The sequence below is a fragment of the Amaranthus tricolor genome, chromosome 2 (genome assembly GCF_026212465.1).
Source record: "Amaranthus tricolor cultivar Red isolate AtriRed21 chromosome 2, ASM2621246v1, whole genome shotgun sequence".
NCBI lineage: Eukaryota > Viridiplantae > Streptophyta > Magnoliopsida > Caryophyllales > Amaranthaceae > Amaranthus > Amaranthus tricolor.
Window position 1 is genome coordinate 26,859,187 of NC_080048.1, and position 18,274 is coordinate 26,877,460.

Genomic DNA, 18,274 nt, shown 5'->3' on the forward strand with positions numbered 1-18,274 from the left:
TCATGTTACGACAGTTTAAATTGCAAAAGTACAATGCTATTATTTAAAATTTTTTAAAGATTTACTACCACTGGCCTTTCGCAAAAGTTCGTTACTACCATGTAAAATACCCCAATTTCTAAAAAATGCTAAAAAAAAGTTCCAAAAAATATCCACCAATAGCAAAGCTCAACTTCTGGCATTATATCCAACAAAAACAAGGTAAAAGAAAATAGAGTAAATCCATCATTTTGCTGAGTCGGACTCGAGAATGTAGTCTTTGGCACCAACAAAGAAAAGTTTCCTTGAGACTAAGTCAACCCATAGAAGTTGGGTTCCGAAATGCCAAAATCGAGTCTGGATATGTTGAGCCTCAGTACACAACAACACCAACACAGAACCCATGGGACTCAATTTCAAACAGACTGCAGAAAGACCGCCGCAACAGTTCATAGTACTAACAACAACATAGTTTAGGCAAAGAAAATTTCCAATTCAGAGATACCAACAGCAACATATCATTATTATTATTATTATTATTATTATTATTATTATTATTATTATTATTATTATTATAAACGCAATTCATTTCATAAAGAAAAACTGTACAAGAAGTTGGTAGGGAGCTGAGCGACAAGCTGAGCGCCCACACCCTTTTGAATATAAAAAGCTAGACTACAAAAGATATAGGGCTTAGATTTGGTGCTAATGTAGTTACTTAAAGAAAATGATGAAATCCTTGATAGTAAGTCAAGCACGTCTTCACCTAATTCTCCGAAAGTGGAGAAAGCGAACGGGATGAATTTATAGCCATTCTCCTTATACTTTGCCATGTATTACTTCCTCTTTCTTTCGACGGCATTGGCTATAGAAGCACTAGGAGCCCATGAGGAGATCCCTGCCGCGTAGATACCAAGGCCACCCATTTTAATTGGGAGGGTGGCTAGCCTCCATTGCCAATTCCCAAACCCTGGTCCCGAAGCCGTGACTATCTTCTCGAAGGAAACGCGCAAAGTAGCATCAAACTGAACCTGTGCATCTCCAAATGAATTCGAAGGACAAGTCCTCATTGCATAAGATAACCTACCAACACCCACGCAGTTACGGAGGAGGAGAAGTTCACATTGTGGGTCATGGAGTTTGCTAATAGATGTCATGAGCTCAATGGTTATGGAAACCCTCTTCATGAAAAATTCACAGCAAAAGGTATGATTTGTACTCACAGGCCCTCCAAGAAGTTTCAAACCTGCATGAGGATGAGATATATTGGGCGGGAAGACTCCAAGCTCTCTACTCCGGGAATCCTAAGTAGGCAAGAACAGTTTGATCTTGTCCACATTGAGAATCAAACCATGAGATGGCCCATCCTCCCTAATAATGCGTAAGGCCTTGGTGACCATAAGGGTGTCACCAACAATAGTACCATCATCAAGGTACCAAGCCTGAAGGTTGAGTTGACAAGACTGTTGGATCTTCAAGACCAAAGGGTGTAAAATAAGAGCAAAAAGTAGAGGGCCTAAGGGGTCACCTTGTTGGACACCTTGGCAAGACCAAAGAATAGATTCACCATAATATAATTGAGCAGGTTGAGAGTAACAGAATTCCACCCAAGGAGCGAGGGAAGGGCACTGAACTCTTGTTTCAGATAACATGACACTCCTATCCACAAGATTGAAAGCATTTTTGAAATCCACCAAAAGCATAGAGAGATCAACTACATCACCTTTGCATTCGACGAGCCTTTAACAAAATGAAGGACGGCTTCACTACCCCTTGTGTTCCTACCCCAAACTGGAAGTCTTCACATTTTTATTTTTATTATTATTATTATTATTATTATTATTATTATTATTATTATTATTATTATTATTATTATTATATTTTATTTATTAGAAAAAATTACCTAGAATATTTTCATACAATAATCCAACCTATTATTTAACCATGAATACAACCAACTTTGAGGGGTATTTTTCTATAGTAAGCCCAGTGAACGGATGATTTGCTATAACAAATTTTGTTAAAAAAAATTTAAATAAAATAAATTGTCAAAAAAATGTAAAAAAAAAAAATCAAACAAAAATTATGATTTTTCATTATTATAATTTTTAATGTAAATTTTTAATATTTTTCTTTAATTTTAAATTAATTTATAGTTTATTTTTTTTGGTGAATTACTTATAGCAAGTCATCGGTTACCCAAGTTTACTCTAGGAAAATACCCCCTAAACTTGGGATTATTTGTGGTTAATCAATAGGTGGAATTATTGTAGAAAAATCATGAAAATGTTGGATTATTCTAACGAAATTTCCCTTATCATTATTATTATTTGCAATGAGCTTATATATGAAAATTCAACAAACTGTAGCCGGTTTGAAGTTGTGCGAGGTGCCCAGTCGCATAGGCCCAAAAATCAAAGGACTTATATATGAAAATTCATATTAAAATAATATAGTTATAATAAGGTAGATGGGTAGAATTTTACTAAATATATCAATTGTCATATGATCAAATGCTTATATTTTTTCCTCTTTTCTTTTATCTCTTTCCAAAATAACCCTTTAGCTTTCAAATATTTTTTTACTTCATTTTATTTTACTCTATCATAAAACATTAATAATCACCGTCTTATTTCTTAATTTTTCAATCATTTAATTATTTACACTTCTTTATTATTAGGCCAAAAACCCATAAATTTTATTTTCTCTTTCTTTTTTATTAGGGATGAAATTTACTTTTTTAACAACTTACTTTAAGATATTTTTATAAAATCAATTTTAATGTACTCCTTCGTTCCCTATTGATGTTCCCATAAAAAATGTCAAGGAAATCAAAATTTGTGATATGAATACTAATATTCTCCAAGAGAACAATAAATATCAAACAATCCAAAATAGCAAATGAGAACATCAATTAAAAAAAATAGTGAATAAATAAAGGTTATGTTAAATATTTATTTAATAAGTACTTCAAATCAAAATTATTAGATTTTTATTAAAGAAAATAGAGTATCCATTTTTGATTAATGAACAACCCTAAATTTAAAAATTTATGAAAAATCATTGCTCCACAGTCCAGTAGTCCACCCCTTCGACTCACATAAATGCAAAAATGGTAAAAGTGTCGCAAAGTTTCTTGTTATTATAGATCAAAAGTTGTGATCTACCTTTCAAAGCTTGATGGCCAAGCTTTGATCACCACTCCTAATCGCAGACTGCAATTATAATATAGATCTTATCAATGTCGGGATTATCCTGCGATTTCAGATGGCTTCTCCTTATTGCTGCTGCCGCATTCATCTACATCCAGGTTTTTCCCCTTTTTACTCTATTTTTCGACAGTTATTTCCTTCACTCCTTTTATAAACCTTAAATTCTTTGTATAAGGTATTCTCCTTTATTAATTTCACGGCTATGCTTCATTTAGGGGATCGGTGTTTTTTTAATTGAAATTTAGTTGAGTTCACTTTTGTTAAATTAAATTATATTAAGTACTGCTAATTAATTGAAATTACAAAGAAATAAACTGTATATAGAATATTTTATTTCTGATTGAGCTAAGAGATTGAGTTGCAGTGTCTCGTTGTTTATTTTTTCCAATTATTTTATAATATCCTTGAGGTTTTGACAGATTTATTGAATTAAGTTTGTTATTTGTTATGGTTTTAAAATTATATCTGGTGCTTTTTTTAAGTGATATAATGCTAGGTTAAAATCTAGATGTGAATCATTGCATGATTTGTACTCTGTGTTCCAAATGTTCTGGACATATAAGTATATTGCACTTTATTGAATGGAAAAGGAGGGGACTTAAAATGCAGAGGGAGAAAGTTATTCTTGGTGGATTAAGGAACGACCCGAACAGAAAAAGTGAAAAAACATTGTGAATAGGATGAACTATGGAGTATTTGGTTGAGTAGCTGTTTAGACAAGACTAATATGGGTTTAGCGTTTAGGGTTTAGGGTTTAGGGTTTAAGGTATTTATGTTACAAGGAAACAAATCTTGCACAGTGATTGGATTTGCTAATCCATGTTTACTCATTTCTCTAAAGATTACCCCAATTTGATTTACAACATGCTTGTTTTATCTTTATGTTAGTCACTAGTATCAAACGAATGTACATGTGGGTGAATCTGGAGGGGTCTGTATCTGGTTCAATTGAGAAGTTTTTCTGTTATATTCAGACAATAAATGGTTTTATCAATGATGGTTCAAAACAATAGTTTCGATGGTGTGATAAATTTTTATGGAGTTTCGAAGTGTGTTGATTTATAGTTTGGGTGGGATTGGTGATTCGCATAAATCTGTTTCAGAACTTTTGAACTTTGTAAGATTTTCTTGACGTATGTCATTGGCACTTTTAACCACTGTGGAGTGTTAACATGTGTCTTTGGTACTCTTTCTATATTAGATGCGGTTGTTCGCTACACAATCAAAGTATGCTGATCGCCTTGCTTCTGCGGTATGTGGTACTTGTTCACTTATTTCGTTTCTCCATTCTGTATTTTATAGTATTTATTTAGGAAATTTTGAATTTTTCCACCTTATTGTAAACATCTAAAATTATCCACCTTATGTAATGTTTTTTTTCAACTTTTAGACCTTTGGATTTCCATACTTTAGATTTCATTGGCTGATGTTTTCCAACCAAAATTCAATTGGATTGTTATGCCAATGGCAGAAAAACGAGGTCGTTCTGCAACTACTTTATAATGGATTTTTGGGTTTAACAAACTGCAAAATCCTATTACGTAATCTATGATTAGGTTCTAAAAGGTCTATTACAAGCTTTAATTTAAATGTGTTAAAAAACTTATATTGTTATTATAAAATGATTTTCTTCAAGTTAACAAATCACATTGCGATGACCAATAAACGATTTGCAACACCGCGAGGTGTTGTATCTACGACATTGTGATTGTTACCGCAATCATGACGACAACTGCAATTTTTTTTTCTATGGTTATGCCTCTCTTATTCACCCATTTGTGTGATTGTTTCCTTCTTTAATTGTAATGTACTAATAAAGTAATACCTCTTTATGTTTATGATACACTTAGTTATGGCTACTTATTGTGCAACTAGGCTTCTTTATATGTATTGTTTCCATCCTAATAAATTCAACCGCAATTATTTTGATTTGCAATAACTAAATTAGAGTTCGTTTAAGTGAATCAAATCGGAGAATGAATGTTGAATGACATCAAAAACTCATCTATCATCTTAATTTATGAAATTAGGAGAACAAAGTGGTTCAATTATTAAACTTTAACTATTTAAAATTGTTATTGTTTGAGATTGTGGTCATTGTTGTTGGAATTTGTTCTTCTCTTGCATAAATCTGATTGATGGATAATAGGTTTTCTTTGGAGGAAATAGTGATTATTCACTTCAATTTTATGTAAATATTGTAATATGTTTTCTATTGTGGCACTAGGATTGTACACGTATATATAACCAATAATGCCAAAACCTTAAGCCCAACAGCATGGGTTCAAATACATGAACCAAAATAAATCAATATGAGCGATTATTGCTCAAGATGTCATTCCAAACTTTCAACTGGTGTTGTAAAAGGTTTTTGTGCCTCCATTTATAAGTTTAACGAGAGAATAGGGAGGAAATAATGAGATAAGGCCTTTAAGTTGAAAAAATCTGTTTAAAAACAATTTTAAAGCACAAAAATTAATTTTATTTTCTTTTGATATTAACTTTACCTTTCATACATGATGTATAATGTATCTCAAGTCACTCTAGATTGCGTTCCACATTCTCGTACTTGTCAAAAGCAGTGTAGTATAATTCGCCTGTTAATTTCTTTGTATATTCGCAGTTTGATCAAAATAGTTGATAATAGCCCAAAATTGACCAAAATTCGTCTTTTCAGATTCTCGATTCGCAAGGAGATTGGCTAATCATGTGATTGTCATTGAAACGAATTGCGTTTTGGGAAACAATGCAACGTTCTGTCCTCTCCCAGGATGGATTGAGATCCATAAAATAGTATCATATCTTATTTAGTAAAGGAATAGAGTAAGAAACTTAAAGGGATTGAATAGAGTTAGAAACTTAGAGGTGTGGTACACCTTTTCAAAAATCCTCAAATAAACTAAATTAAATTGAATTCATTCCAAAATATTCAACTAATCACCCCAAAATGGTCGAAAATAGAAATTTGGAAGAATGTTTAGAAACATAAGGTGTAGGTTACAATTTACAACTGATATTTATACATGCTTATCAAAAATATCCCCATAGTTATCTTAATTATGGGTGTTAACTTAATGTATGTTTGATGTTTTTCTTAGTTGGTGGTTTTGATTTTATATCTCCTTGTTTTTAAACAGCTTATGGGTTTCTATTATTTTGAATCAACAAAACATACTAAAGTCTTAATCGACTAATATGGTGTTGGCTTTTGTTTTGAACTTTAGTAAAAAATCATGTTAGCTAATTTATGTGTTATTTTTTTTTCTTTTTTTTTTTGTTTTTTTTTTTTTTTTTTTTTTTTTTGTTTTCGAGTTCAAGCTAATAAAAGAAACAAATTGTAAGATGTCTTACTAAGTTACTATTTTATGCAAGTTAATTGTCTTTCTTGTAATAATTCCTCATTGTATCATGTGACATTCTATCACTGCATGGTTCTTGTTAAGTACAATCTGCCATTTGCTTTATTCTCTGTTTATATCGACATATTATTTTGCAATGGAGCAGAGTAAACTCATTCTTGTTGCACAAATTGACTTTGTACATTTTCTTGTAAACTTAAGATTCTTACTTTGTTTGTCAGGTGGAGGCTGAGAATGATTGCACAAGACAGACACGATTATTTATTGATCAAATTAGCATGCAACAAGGACGTATTGTGGCATTAGAAGGTTTGCCACCTTTTTTGTGTAGCCTTCTATATGTTTTTGTCACCTCCTTTGCGTCAAACAATGTAGGGTGGGGTCATCATGCCGAAGAGCTTTTATTTAGAAGTTACTCCATGTTTGTGTGTTTATTAGTTTGCGGCTTAAAATATACTCATTAAGGCGACAAAAAAATTCTTATTATGTGCCAATTATGTAGTGTTATCCAACATTACTAGAGTAAATATTAGGTGGATAGAGAAAGAAAAATGCTAACCCAAAAAGCCTACAAGCACAAAATGTGAAGAAAAATTTTAAACTTTGGTATTGAAAAGTTTCTTGAATTTATATCCTTTTCAGCAGAGCTATTGAGCAACATGCCTATTATGCAAGTAATAAATTCAACAAGAGGCATGTTGAAATGTAGATAGTTGGCTTATGTCCCCTTTTATGTTGGTTGTTTGAGAAACACTGATATGTACTTTGTGTTTATCGTCACATGGTGCTCATAAGTCTTCTTCCTTAATGGTGGCAGACTGGTAGTTGTTTCCTTGTTGGATAGTTGACATCATACCTTCCTGTGTCTATTTTTTATTGTCTGTTGTGAGGTTAAGTATGTATTATATTGATTTATGCTCTTTTACTCTGTTGTCCCTATGATTTTTCTCCTAAGGGAAAAACTTGCTTTTTAATGCATAATATCTTGTGTATGGGATAAACCATAAATCAAATGAAGGAGAGAGATATAAGATAATTAATGGGGAAGACTTCTAAAATGGTGAGAAGGAAAACTCAAAAGGACTCTTAAAAAGGCAATCACATAAACTATTGGGGACAAAGGGAGTATTTTGTTTGGTAAGCGTTATTTGATTTGCAAATTTACTTCACAAGATTTGCATAGGATTTCTATCTGACAAATGAAAGAATATGACTTATTTTCTAGAAAGTGAAGCTTCTTCAGTGATGGCTAAACTATGATATGTGATTCCCTTGTGATACAATTGATTTGTTTGTGGTTTTCCTCTAATCTACAATGTGATTGTAGATTTGTAGTGTTGGTTGATTATATGTTATCTTCTTTGTCTTGTTGTGAAATGTCATAATTGCATGTTAGACTTTTTTTTTATCTCAATTCATAGGGCTTTTGAGAGCTTCAGGAGTGTAAGTTGTTTGAATTATTACTTTACTACAACAACAATGCCAAAATATTTATTCCAAAGGATTTAGGTCTGCTACAAAAACCATTATAACAGTTTCAGTGGTCGTCCTCATGAATTATGCTTCTCCATTCATTCTGATTTTTGCCAGTCTCAGTTTATAAGTCTAGGTCATTCTATCTTTTTCCACTCTTGTCCTCCAAGTCATCTTCGATTTTTCTTGCTCTCAATTTAAGTCCCAAGAGCCCTAGCTTTCTATCTTCCTTATTGGTACGCATCGTTGCACATGCCCGAACGATCTTAAACAATTCTCTTTCATCTTTTCCTTAATATTTGCAACTCCTAAACCCTTTCTTATATCTTTGTTTCGAATAGTATCCCGCTAGTTATGTCCAATCATCCATTAAAGCTTTACACTTCTGCTAATCCCATCTTTCGACTATGATCCTTTCTAAAAGCCCAACTTTCTAATGCATATAGTAGCGTCGCTCTAATGACCGTTCCATAAATGGTACGCTTTAACTTTAAGGGTACACCTCAATCACATAATATTTAGTACCCGCTCTCCATTTTTGTCACCCGTACTTAATTCTATTGCTTACAACTTGTTGGATGTCCCCATTACTCTTAATTATGGACCTAATGCATTTAAACCATCCACTTGAAGTAATTTCTTCCTCTTCTAGCTTTATAATGCCTCTTGTTATCTCATTTGTGCTAAAATTACGCTTCGTGTACTCTGTCTTGTTGCGAAAAGAAAAGTGCTTAGGGACGAGCCTTGATGAAGGCAATCCTCTATTGCCCTCCACATGTCCTAGCAATCGTCTATACTTTGCGATACATATCTTGCACTATGTTAATATATTTCTTGGGAATCCCGTTCTTTGTTATTGCCCACCAAAGTACTTCTCTTGGTACCTTGTCGTATGCTTTTTCCCAAGTCAACAAAAACCATCTGGAAGTCTTTTTTTATATCCCTATAGTACTTCATCATTTGTCTCATAAGATGAATTGCTTTCATTGTAGATCTCCTTGTTCTCAATTAAATAGCTCATCAAAATTCTCCTTCTATTGATCCTTAATGTTGCCGTTCTTAACTAAAATGTTCTAATAGATGTCATTAATACACTTCACTACACCTATGTGTCATGGACTGACTTAGCCATAGGACTGATTTTACTAATGACAAAAGAGAATGTATATGAATATATCGATTTGTATGTAACATGTAAATGTATTACGAAAGATTGAATGTAAACAAAGAACGATTACAAAAGATAGTATACAAGCATTCGAGAGGCTTGTTCTCTCCTAATGAGTATTAAAACTTCTCTTAAAACTATTACTTGAATGAATTCCTAATTACCTTCCCTTTCCCTCCATTTATACTAATTATCCCTACCTTTAACTCCCCCAACTTAACTAATTGCTACGTACTATTTATTACTAATTCCTATATTACCCTTTCCTAGCCCTTCATGACACTATGTCGTTAGTTTTTGCTTGCCTTCTCTTTGCCATCCTAAATATATCTTTTTATCCTTTAGAATCGAGCTTGTCAAACACCAAGTTAAAAACTTTTAATTTCCCCTAGTGGTCAACTAGTTTTGTCTTTGCTTTGATTTCCTTATACTTGGCTAACTTTTCATCATTCTTGCATTTTCTTTTCTTTTCCTTGATAATTGTTTTGACGTCCTCATTTTACCACCTATCTTTTTTTACCACAAAACTACCATCTAATTCTCCTAAAATCTCCTTAGCTATTTGAATGATTTCATTATTTGTCCAAGTATCCTGTGCATTCAAAGTCATCTCCCAATCTACTTTAATAACCTTCTCTGAGAAAACTTAAGCATTATCCTCTCTTAATTGCCATTATTTGATTCTAAGATCTTCTTTGGCTTTCTTTGCCTTTGGTATTGCTTGAAGGCAAACATGTAAGATAAGGAGTTTGTGTTGGGTGGCTGCACTCTCCTTGTAGAACCTTACAGTTTAGGAAACTACCTCTATCTATCATTCATATCAAAAAGTAGTCAATATAGATTGCATTTACTCTAGTCCTAAATATCTATAGTGGCTATCTATCTTCATGAACATGTGTTATTACTATTGATTTGAAAATAGATATAAAAGATATAAAATTGCATGCTTATAGCTCTTTAGTTCCTAGGATTATTTTTCTGTTATGTTATGATTTTTAAATATGTGATTTTGATTTCAGAGGAGAAAAAACGACGAGATGAAGAAACTGCTCAGCTGAGAGGACTTGTCCAAGATCTTGAATGTATGTTTTTCCTTAAAGGGCCCTTTTTTGATATCAATTTGCCATTTCTTTTTCAGCTGTTTTTACTGCTTAGTCTTTTACAAAAGTGCATGTAGTAATGTTCATTTCTAGGCCTTAGCTTCTAACCAATGTACTTAAAAATTGATAGTTAAACTCTTAATGCTTCCCTTGTAATCCATATCTAAAAGTGTAGAACTCATTACTAGAGATGATAATTGATGTTTTTCATCAAAATGTTAGATATGTTTTATGTTTTGTAATTACTGATGCCCCATGTCTGCATATATGTCTAATGGTGTTGCAGCGAAAGGTCTTCAGAGATTCACAGATAATTTAGAGGTTCATGCCAACTGGAGCATTCACTTTTTCCATTTACAAAAGCATACATTAAGTACTTGATCAATATTTTCTCCTTATTTGCTGAATCCATTAGGTACAAGTGGCAGCTGTTGTGGTGATGGCATGTAACCGTGCTGATTACTTGGAAAGAACTATCAAATCTATTTTGAAGTATGACTGTCTTATGTTACTGGCTTAAATGTTCAAACTTTTCCTTGGGCATTCTATGGTCTAGATTTTATTATCCTTTGTTGAAACTTGAATGTGGTAATTCTTGCTGATTAAAGCACAACCCTTTCAGATATCATGGCTCTGTATCATCAAAGTATCCACTATTTATATCCCAGGTAGGTCTTTAGCTTTTCTGCTTATGTTTGTTTTTGTATTTGATGTGAATTATTTTCTTGATTGATGAAGTTTGTAGTTGTATTATCGACACGTCTTTTAGGATGGGTCAGACTCAAATGTCAAAAACAAGGCACTGAGCTACAATCAAATAACTTACATGCAGGTATATTATGCTTTGAATGAATTTTATCTTCTAGATTGCAAATCTTTGGTAGTGTTTTATTTCGTTGGTTATGATGATGGCTATGCTTTGAATAACTCACGCTTAGATCATTGTTATTTTGAATTTTTCCTTTTAGATTCTTATACATAGACCTTAGGGAATGACTATTACTTTCCTAATTTCATTGCTTTGAATAGTCAAATGATTTTTTTTTTCGTGATATTTGGTGGGGTTGAGTACGGTGGAGGTAGTGGTGGTGTTTGCGAGTTCAGTTTTAGAGTTATGTGCCTTGATTTGGAGGGTGATTTTTTTATTTTGTTTGAGGTAAGAGACTATCAGTATTCATGTACTCTTTATGAGTTTTCCATCCCTTATATGAGTATTGAATTGAAGAAATTGTGGCTGAGAATTGCTTGTAATAGTATGGAGACCTACGATTGGTAAAATTTGTCATGCTCTTTTTATCATGTGCACTTTTTATATATGTGAAGTTGCAAATGATATCAGTTATCAATGATCATCCAAAAACAATATCTTTACTTTTGCAAGTGTAAGGTTGCGTATATTTGACCCCCGAATCCCTTCCTAGGCAGGATTCACTTAATGACGATGCTATTGTGTCTATTTGTGGCTATTGATGGTAGCCCATTCCTGTTTTTTCAAGTGTCTAAAATTGCTGTTTTTGATATTTGTTACACACTCTTTTTTTGGCTTAATTTGTCTTGCACGTCTCTTTTACGTGCTGAATGAAACTAGTTGCTTGTTTGATATTTGGGCATGAGCTGATTAGAATGTAAAAAAGGGATGATTTTTTGTAAAGCAGTAATTAGTGCAATGGATTATTAATAGTGAGGGTTTAAGGGTAAATCTCAAAGACCTATATTCCCACATGTCTTATAGAGTTCTAGCCTACAGGCTTCATTACTTATAAGTAGGATAGATTTGGTGATTTGAATGTTATATAAACAAAAAGACCTATATTAGTCATTTTTCCAGCTTCCATATTTTCTTTATATTGATTAATGTTTAGGTGAGAATGACCAGATTCATTGTTATTTTGCCCTTATGTTTCCACTATCATAAAATAGTTCTTATCTATCAAGCAAACTGTAAAGATTATCTACCAACTGCCAAAAAGTAATATTGAACCGGTTAAGTTGCTGTCTTAGTGTAGTTACCATTCATTTGTTTTAAAAGTGCAAATGTTGCAAGAGTTCATGTGACAAACTACAAAATGAGATTTGAAGATACTTCTTTGCCATCCTAGACTACCATTGTATTTTATTGGATTGTTCTTTTGCTATGCACATCTTTTCTACTTGTTAGTACTCCTCCGTCTCATGAAAATTGCAACAAGTACCTAAGTTACCTTATAAATTTTGTGATATTTGGTTTAAGTAGAATAAGCCAAAATATTTGAATAATGTGTGGATGAGATAAAAAGATAAGTGAAATATGTGGATGAAAATTAGAGTGTGTGGTCATAGCCAAAATTAGAAATGCAAACTCCATGGGTTGAACCGTTGAACTAAAGTGGAATATATAGAAAACTCCATGGGATGAAGTGAATATAGTATACAATGTGGCTAGTAGTTTTGTATTATTGATGTCGTTATACATACAGATTACATCAGTGCTTTTTTAATTAATTGCAGCATTTGGATTATGAAGCTGTTCGAACGGAAAGGCCTGGGGAATTGATTGCATACTATAAAATTGCACGTAAGAACATGTCTTTTTGCGTGATTTAATTTGTTATAGTTCTATCTCTTCAGCTGAAAAGAATTGCCCTTCTGTTCTAGGTCATTATAAATGGGCACTGGATAAGTTGTTCTACAAACATAATTTTAGCAAGGTGGTCATTCTTGAAGGTATTTAGTAATGGCGTTTTCTGTCTTGCCTCCATAACTGTGTATTCTCTTAGTGTATCCATTTGAACAGTTGAAACGAGAACTTGTCCTGATATTCCCCTTTGTGGTCATATGCAGATGACATGGAGATTGCCCCCGACTTTTTTGAGTATTTTGAGGCTGCAGCTAGTTTACTTGACAGAGACGGGCATGCCTTTTATTTGAATCATGCTTAATATCTATTGTTATTCAAAACTGACCTCATGTTTTCCATTGCTTATTCTTTAACTTGATCACTCATAGGTCAATTATGGCTGTTTCCTCCTGGAACGATAATGGACAGAAGCAGTTTGTGCATGATCCTTGTAAGCTCTCCATTTTTTATTGCTCCCTAGAATTATGTACACGCAAAATCTATTTTGCTATGCTGTGCTCACGCCAAAATTAGAACAAGTCTGAAATATTTATGTATTCAGAAGCATCCATTAGAATACAAAACTTGTTATGTTCAAAGCCAGCTGTTTGACATTTTACCAAGGGTAAGGTTTCTGGATGTCAAGATTTAGGCAGCGACCTGTAATGAGAATGAACTCACTTATATTAATTTCCTGGAGTCAAATTTGTTTTCTTTTGTGTGTATATGAGTAAAAGCAATTTTTACATCATTTTAAAACCATCCTCTTTTCACCGCACACTGCATAAATTTGAGTTTGACTCTTAGCTCTATGAAAGTATTTTCTTTCTTCTATACACAACCTGATCACCTATTATTTGTTCTTTTGTTTTGCAGATGTGCTCTATCGTTCTGATTTCTTTCCTGGGCTTGGATGGATGCTGTCTAAAACTATATGGGATGAGTTATCACCAAAGTGGCCCAAGGCATATCCTTTTATTCATCTTGTGATTTCATCAGCTCTTTTTTTAACCAAATCACAAGTTTTCCTTGACGAATATATACTTATTGGGATGATTGGTTGAGGCTGAAGGAGAACCACAAGGGTCGACAATTTATAAGACCAGAAGTTTGCAGAACATATAACTTTGGTGAGCATGTATGGTTCATCTTTGAGCACTTTTTACAATAAGTAAATGTTTATCCGTTCTTTATAGAAGCATCACTTTAATTGGGATCACTATTTTTATGCTTTGAGCTTATTGTTTAGTTGACGCTCTATCTATCGTCAGCTGGAACTAATAACCCTCTTGATATAGATTGTCGTATCATTCTTTCAAACTTGGCATTGCTATCATGTATGTTAAGGTTTCTTAGAAACTTCAAGAATTTGTTTATATGAATTTTAACTATTCAATGACTTATCTTTAAATAGTTTGATGGATTCTATCAATAAAAAATCAAAACTTGAGCTCAATTAATCTAGTCTATACGACGACAATGAATCTGATTCTTTGCTGACTTAAAATGCTTGTGTGAAAGCGGAACCTAAGTATATGTACTTTGTTCTTGCTGTATTATTATTTATGTAACCTTACACAGTTTCAATTTTCACCCACGTTTCAAGTTTTTCTAAAAACATTCTGACTTGGGTTGATAGATTATTTACTTAGGGCTCGCTTGGATTGAGTGTAAATATTTAAAGGGTAAATAAAAGTCAAAATAGGAAAAGAAAGTTAAATTAGATAGAAAATTAAAGGAATTTGATTGTAAGAAAGGTGGAAGAATTGGTTAGAAGGTAATGGAAATGGATAAAACAATAATTATTTCCCTCATATTGGAGTATAAATTTACTCTAGGGGAGGGTGGATGAATACTTTCCTCCAAATGAGGGAAATCATCATCCTTTTTTATTCATCTTTTTATGTTTACTCATTCTACATCTTTCACAAGTATTTCAATTACTTTATTTGCATCTTCACTTACCTTTATTTCACTAGTTTGACTTTTTTTACCCCCTTAAATATTTATACTCAATCCAAGCGACCCCTTAGTGCTACTTCATTCATGTTTGGACTGTCGGCTTTTTTATTGTACTCATCTCTGTAACGTGCCAGTAGATCTCTGTGTATTTTGGTGTAATTTTCAATTACAGTTGTTGAAATAATAATTTATCATTTCATTTTTATTGACTTATACAGTTGTTTTAGAGTTTGACTTATTATTTCGAATCAAATTGCGGGATATATGGTCTAAAAATAGAATTCTGTTCTTTTTCTCCCAAGAAAAATGATCATTTATCTGTGGGAGCACCTGTATCTCCAGTTGAGTATTTTTGTTGGTTTCTGGAGGTAGTGCCAATTTTCTGCTGCTTATTAAAACATATTGATGATTTATGTTCAGGGTTCAAGTCTTGGGCAGTTTTTCAGGCAATATCTAGAGCCAATTAAGCTCAATGATGTGGATGTGAGTGCCTCTTATCTTTGTATTGTTAATGTGTCTACCCCGAAAACTACTTTACCTTCTTTAATCCACTCTGGTCTTTCTGATGCTAGGTTAAGTGGAAGTCAATGGATCTAAGCTATCTAATGGAGGTTAGTCATATTGCAACGCTTTTACAGGGTTACTTGTTGGATGTGTATTTTGAAGTATAATTGATCCTAGAAGCAGTTTCATTTGAAGACAATTCTACTTTCTTATATTAATAGCAATTTTGGAAGTACAAATAAATTATCAACAAAAAATAAAGTGAGTAAACAAAGTTAAGAAAAGAAAATGACTAAAAAGAAAAGATAACGAAAAACAAGAAAGAAAAGAAAGGCTTTTGTATACATAACTATTATATGTTTTGGGTCTTCAAAAAAATCATTTGGGAATGTAGTTTCGGAAAGCGTCAATCAAGAGTTTTGGAAACTATGGTTTTGAAACGAGATTTGGTGGGAAACTTTTGTTTTCATGCAACTATGGCCCAATTGCATCACTGAAAACATTATTATAGCACCCAATAATCGGATTAGCTTATGAGCTTCTTAAGCTATTTTTTGCTTTAAAGTTCTTTGCAACTAATGATTAAGGCTGCTTACATGAAATGTCATTTTTTAATGTTCAGGACAACTATTTGAAATACTTTGCTAGCCTTGTTAAAAAGGCTGCACCTGTACATGGAATTTTTGATGTGGTGAAGGTCAATGATGTAGATGGTGATGTACGCATTCAGTATGAGGATCAGTCAGAGTTTGAAAGCATTGCTAGGCAGTTTGGCATATTTGAAGAATGGAAGGTATGTCAACATCCACGGCTCAGCAAATAATGAATTTTTCGTTTTCTTACTTCAAGGATAAAAATGTATGATACTTAGGCAAGGGTTAGAAGCAATCCTCCTCCCCCCCCCCCCCCCCCCCCCCCCCCCCCCTCTCCCCTGCTCCATACTGCAAGTTATGTTTTTAGTTTAAACAACATGAAACTTATGTTTGTGCATTCAATTTTGGTGTATCAGGATGGTGTTCCAAGGACAGCATACAAAGGAGTTGTAGTTTTCCGATACCATAGCTCAAAACGTATCTTCTTTGTTGGCCGAGATTCCCTAAAGCAACTTGGGATTGAGTAACCCTGAATGTATATACAGGTTTGCAACTATATTGTCATTTATGATTTTAATGTTGTCCCTTGTGTTAGGTTCACAAGAAAAGAGAGAATGACTTGAGTGTATTTTTTGGGGCGGTAAAATTGAGAAATGAGTACTTAGGCAAGGGTTAGAAGCAATCCTCCTCCCCCCCCCCCCCCCCCCCCCCCCCCTCTCCCCTGCTCCATACTGCAAGTTATGTTTTTAGTTTAAACAACATGAAACTTATGTTTGTGCATTCAATTTTGGTGTATCAGGATGGTGTTCCAAGGACAGCATACAAAGGAGTTGTAGTTTTCCGATACCATAGCTCAAAACGTATCTTCTTTGTTGGCCGAGATTCCCTAAAGCAACTTGGGATTGAGTAACCCTGAATGTATATACAGGTTTGCAACTATATTGTCATTTATGATTTTAATGTTGTCCCTTGTGTTAGGTTCACAAGAAAAGAGAGAATGACTTGAGTGTATTTTTTGGGGCGGTAAAATTGAGAAATGAGTAAGAGGTCGCAATTAGGCTGAAAATTTCGGCAAGAGCTTGTTCTAAAGGGTGTTGATGCTGTTGTTAAATTGTTGAAGCGCAAGCTTCTCATGCAGTTCTATTGCTGTTTGATTATGCAACAAAAGTTGGACTTGTCATAGGATTTTTTAGGTTTTGCAAATAGTTGTATATCGAATTAAACCCGGAATAGTAGTGTAGATCTTTCAGACCATAAAACCTTCTTGTAATCTGATCACGTTGCATATTTTATTATTGGATACTACAATAGACTATACTATAGCAACTATATTACTAATCTGTGGTTTTTGTTAAATTGTTGCAAAAAACTTATGAAAACATATACGGCTTCCATTCGGATAAATTTTTGCTGCATTTGTGTATTTTGAATTCTTTGGTAGACTTTGCAGTTCTATTTGTGTGGCCGCCACTTGTTTGAGGAAAGTTGAAAAATTTTATTCCAAAATATAATGCAAAACTTATGACGTTAAAAGGTGATATAACTAATTTATAAAAATCGATTCTAAAGAGTTTGTTTTAGATTATCTTATGAGAGGTGAGGTTTACCTCACTCAAGGATCACAAATTAAGATTTAAGTGAGAGTTTGTGTTGTATCTTAGTGTAGGAATCAAATATGCAAGTATGTAATGAATAAAAATAATAAGTAAATAATCAAGACAACTATTTAAGGTGGTTCATCAATTTTGAGCTATATTCACCATCTATCCTAAAATTATGTTAATGTGTTTAAAGGGGAGAATACAAACTTGAAGGAATTACAATGAATAATTAGTGTAAGGGAAGATAGGAGCTAATATGGATGTAATTTTGCATAAACAAGAATGTTCTAAGATGAGACTTTTGGCACACTAAGTAAGGTCCTAAGGCTAAAGTATTTATAGTAGAGCTATGTGGAATAAGGGGGCTGCAGCTTAGGACAAACAGAATAAGGGCAGTAGGTCATGAGAAGTACCCAGTATATTTGCTCGACCCACATGCTCGACTAAGTCTCCAGTCGAGCGGTGTGCAGGGGGTAAAAAACAGCTTTTGACTTTTTCCTTTCCTCTTCCATGTAACCCCTGCGGTCTTCAAAGCTTCTTACACCTTAAACCTAGGACTGAATTTGCACTTCAAGCTCTTCACATGTCAAGCTAATACTTCCAATAGTACATTGTACTATGGTTCCCATAATCACAACAATCTCCACCTTGATTTGTGTTCTCCAAGTCAAAAGCATCACCTTTAAAGATCATCCAACAATGCTCACAAAAGAAAGTCTCTAGCTAG

At 33.3% G+C, this 18,274-nt stretch overlaps 1 protein-coding gene across 2 annotated transcripts; it reads left to right on the forward strand.

Annotated features, from left to right (window-relative positions):
- The first annotated feature begins 3,001 nt into the window (after positions 1 to 3,001).
- On the forward strand, positions 3,002 to 17,275 carry LOC130805837 (alpha-1,3-mannosyl-glycoprotein 2-beta-N-acetylglucosaminyltransferase). Of its 2 annotated transcripts, none has more exons than XR_009040216.1 (19): positions 3,002 to 3,289; positions 4,393 to 4,443; positions 6,772 to 6,859; positions 10,211 to 10,273; positions 10,578 to 10,612; positions 10,707 to 10,783; positions 10,914 to 10,959; positions 11,061 to 11,123; positions 12,779 to 12,845; positions 12,926 to 12,994; positions 13,112 to 13,181; positions 13,277 to 13,338; positions 13,764 to 13,853; positions 13,931 to 14,025; positions 15,270 to 15,332; positions 15,422 to 15,460; positions 16,064 to 16,146; positions 16,363 to 16,491; positions 16,746 to 17,275. XR_009040216.1 is itself a non-coding variant. In XM_057670627.1 (19 exons), the coding sequence occupies exons 1-18, from the start codon at positions 3,221 to 3,223 to the stop codon at positions 16,471 to 16,473; spliced, it is 1,329 nt and encodes a 442-aa protein (XP_057526610.1). In that variant the 5' UTR covers positions 3,002 to 3,220; the 3' UTR covers positions 16,474 to 16,491; positions 16,746 to 17,275. The 2 variants fall into 2 exon arrangements, 1 of the variants encoding a protein (XP_057526610.1); XM_057670627.1 differs by having other exon boundaries at positions 15,976 to 16,146.
- The last annotated feature ends 999 nt before the right edge of the window (positions 17,276 to 18,274 follow it).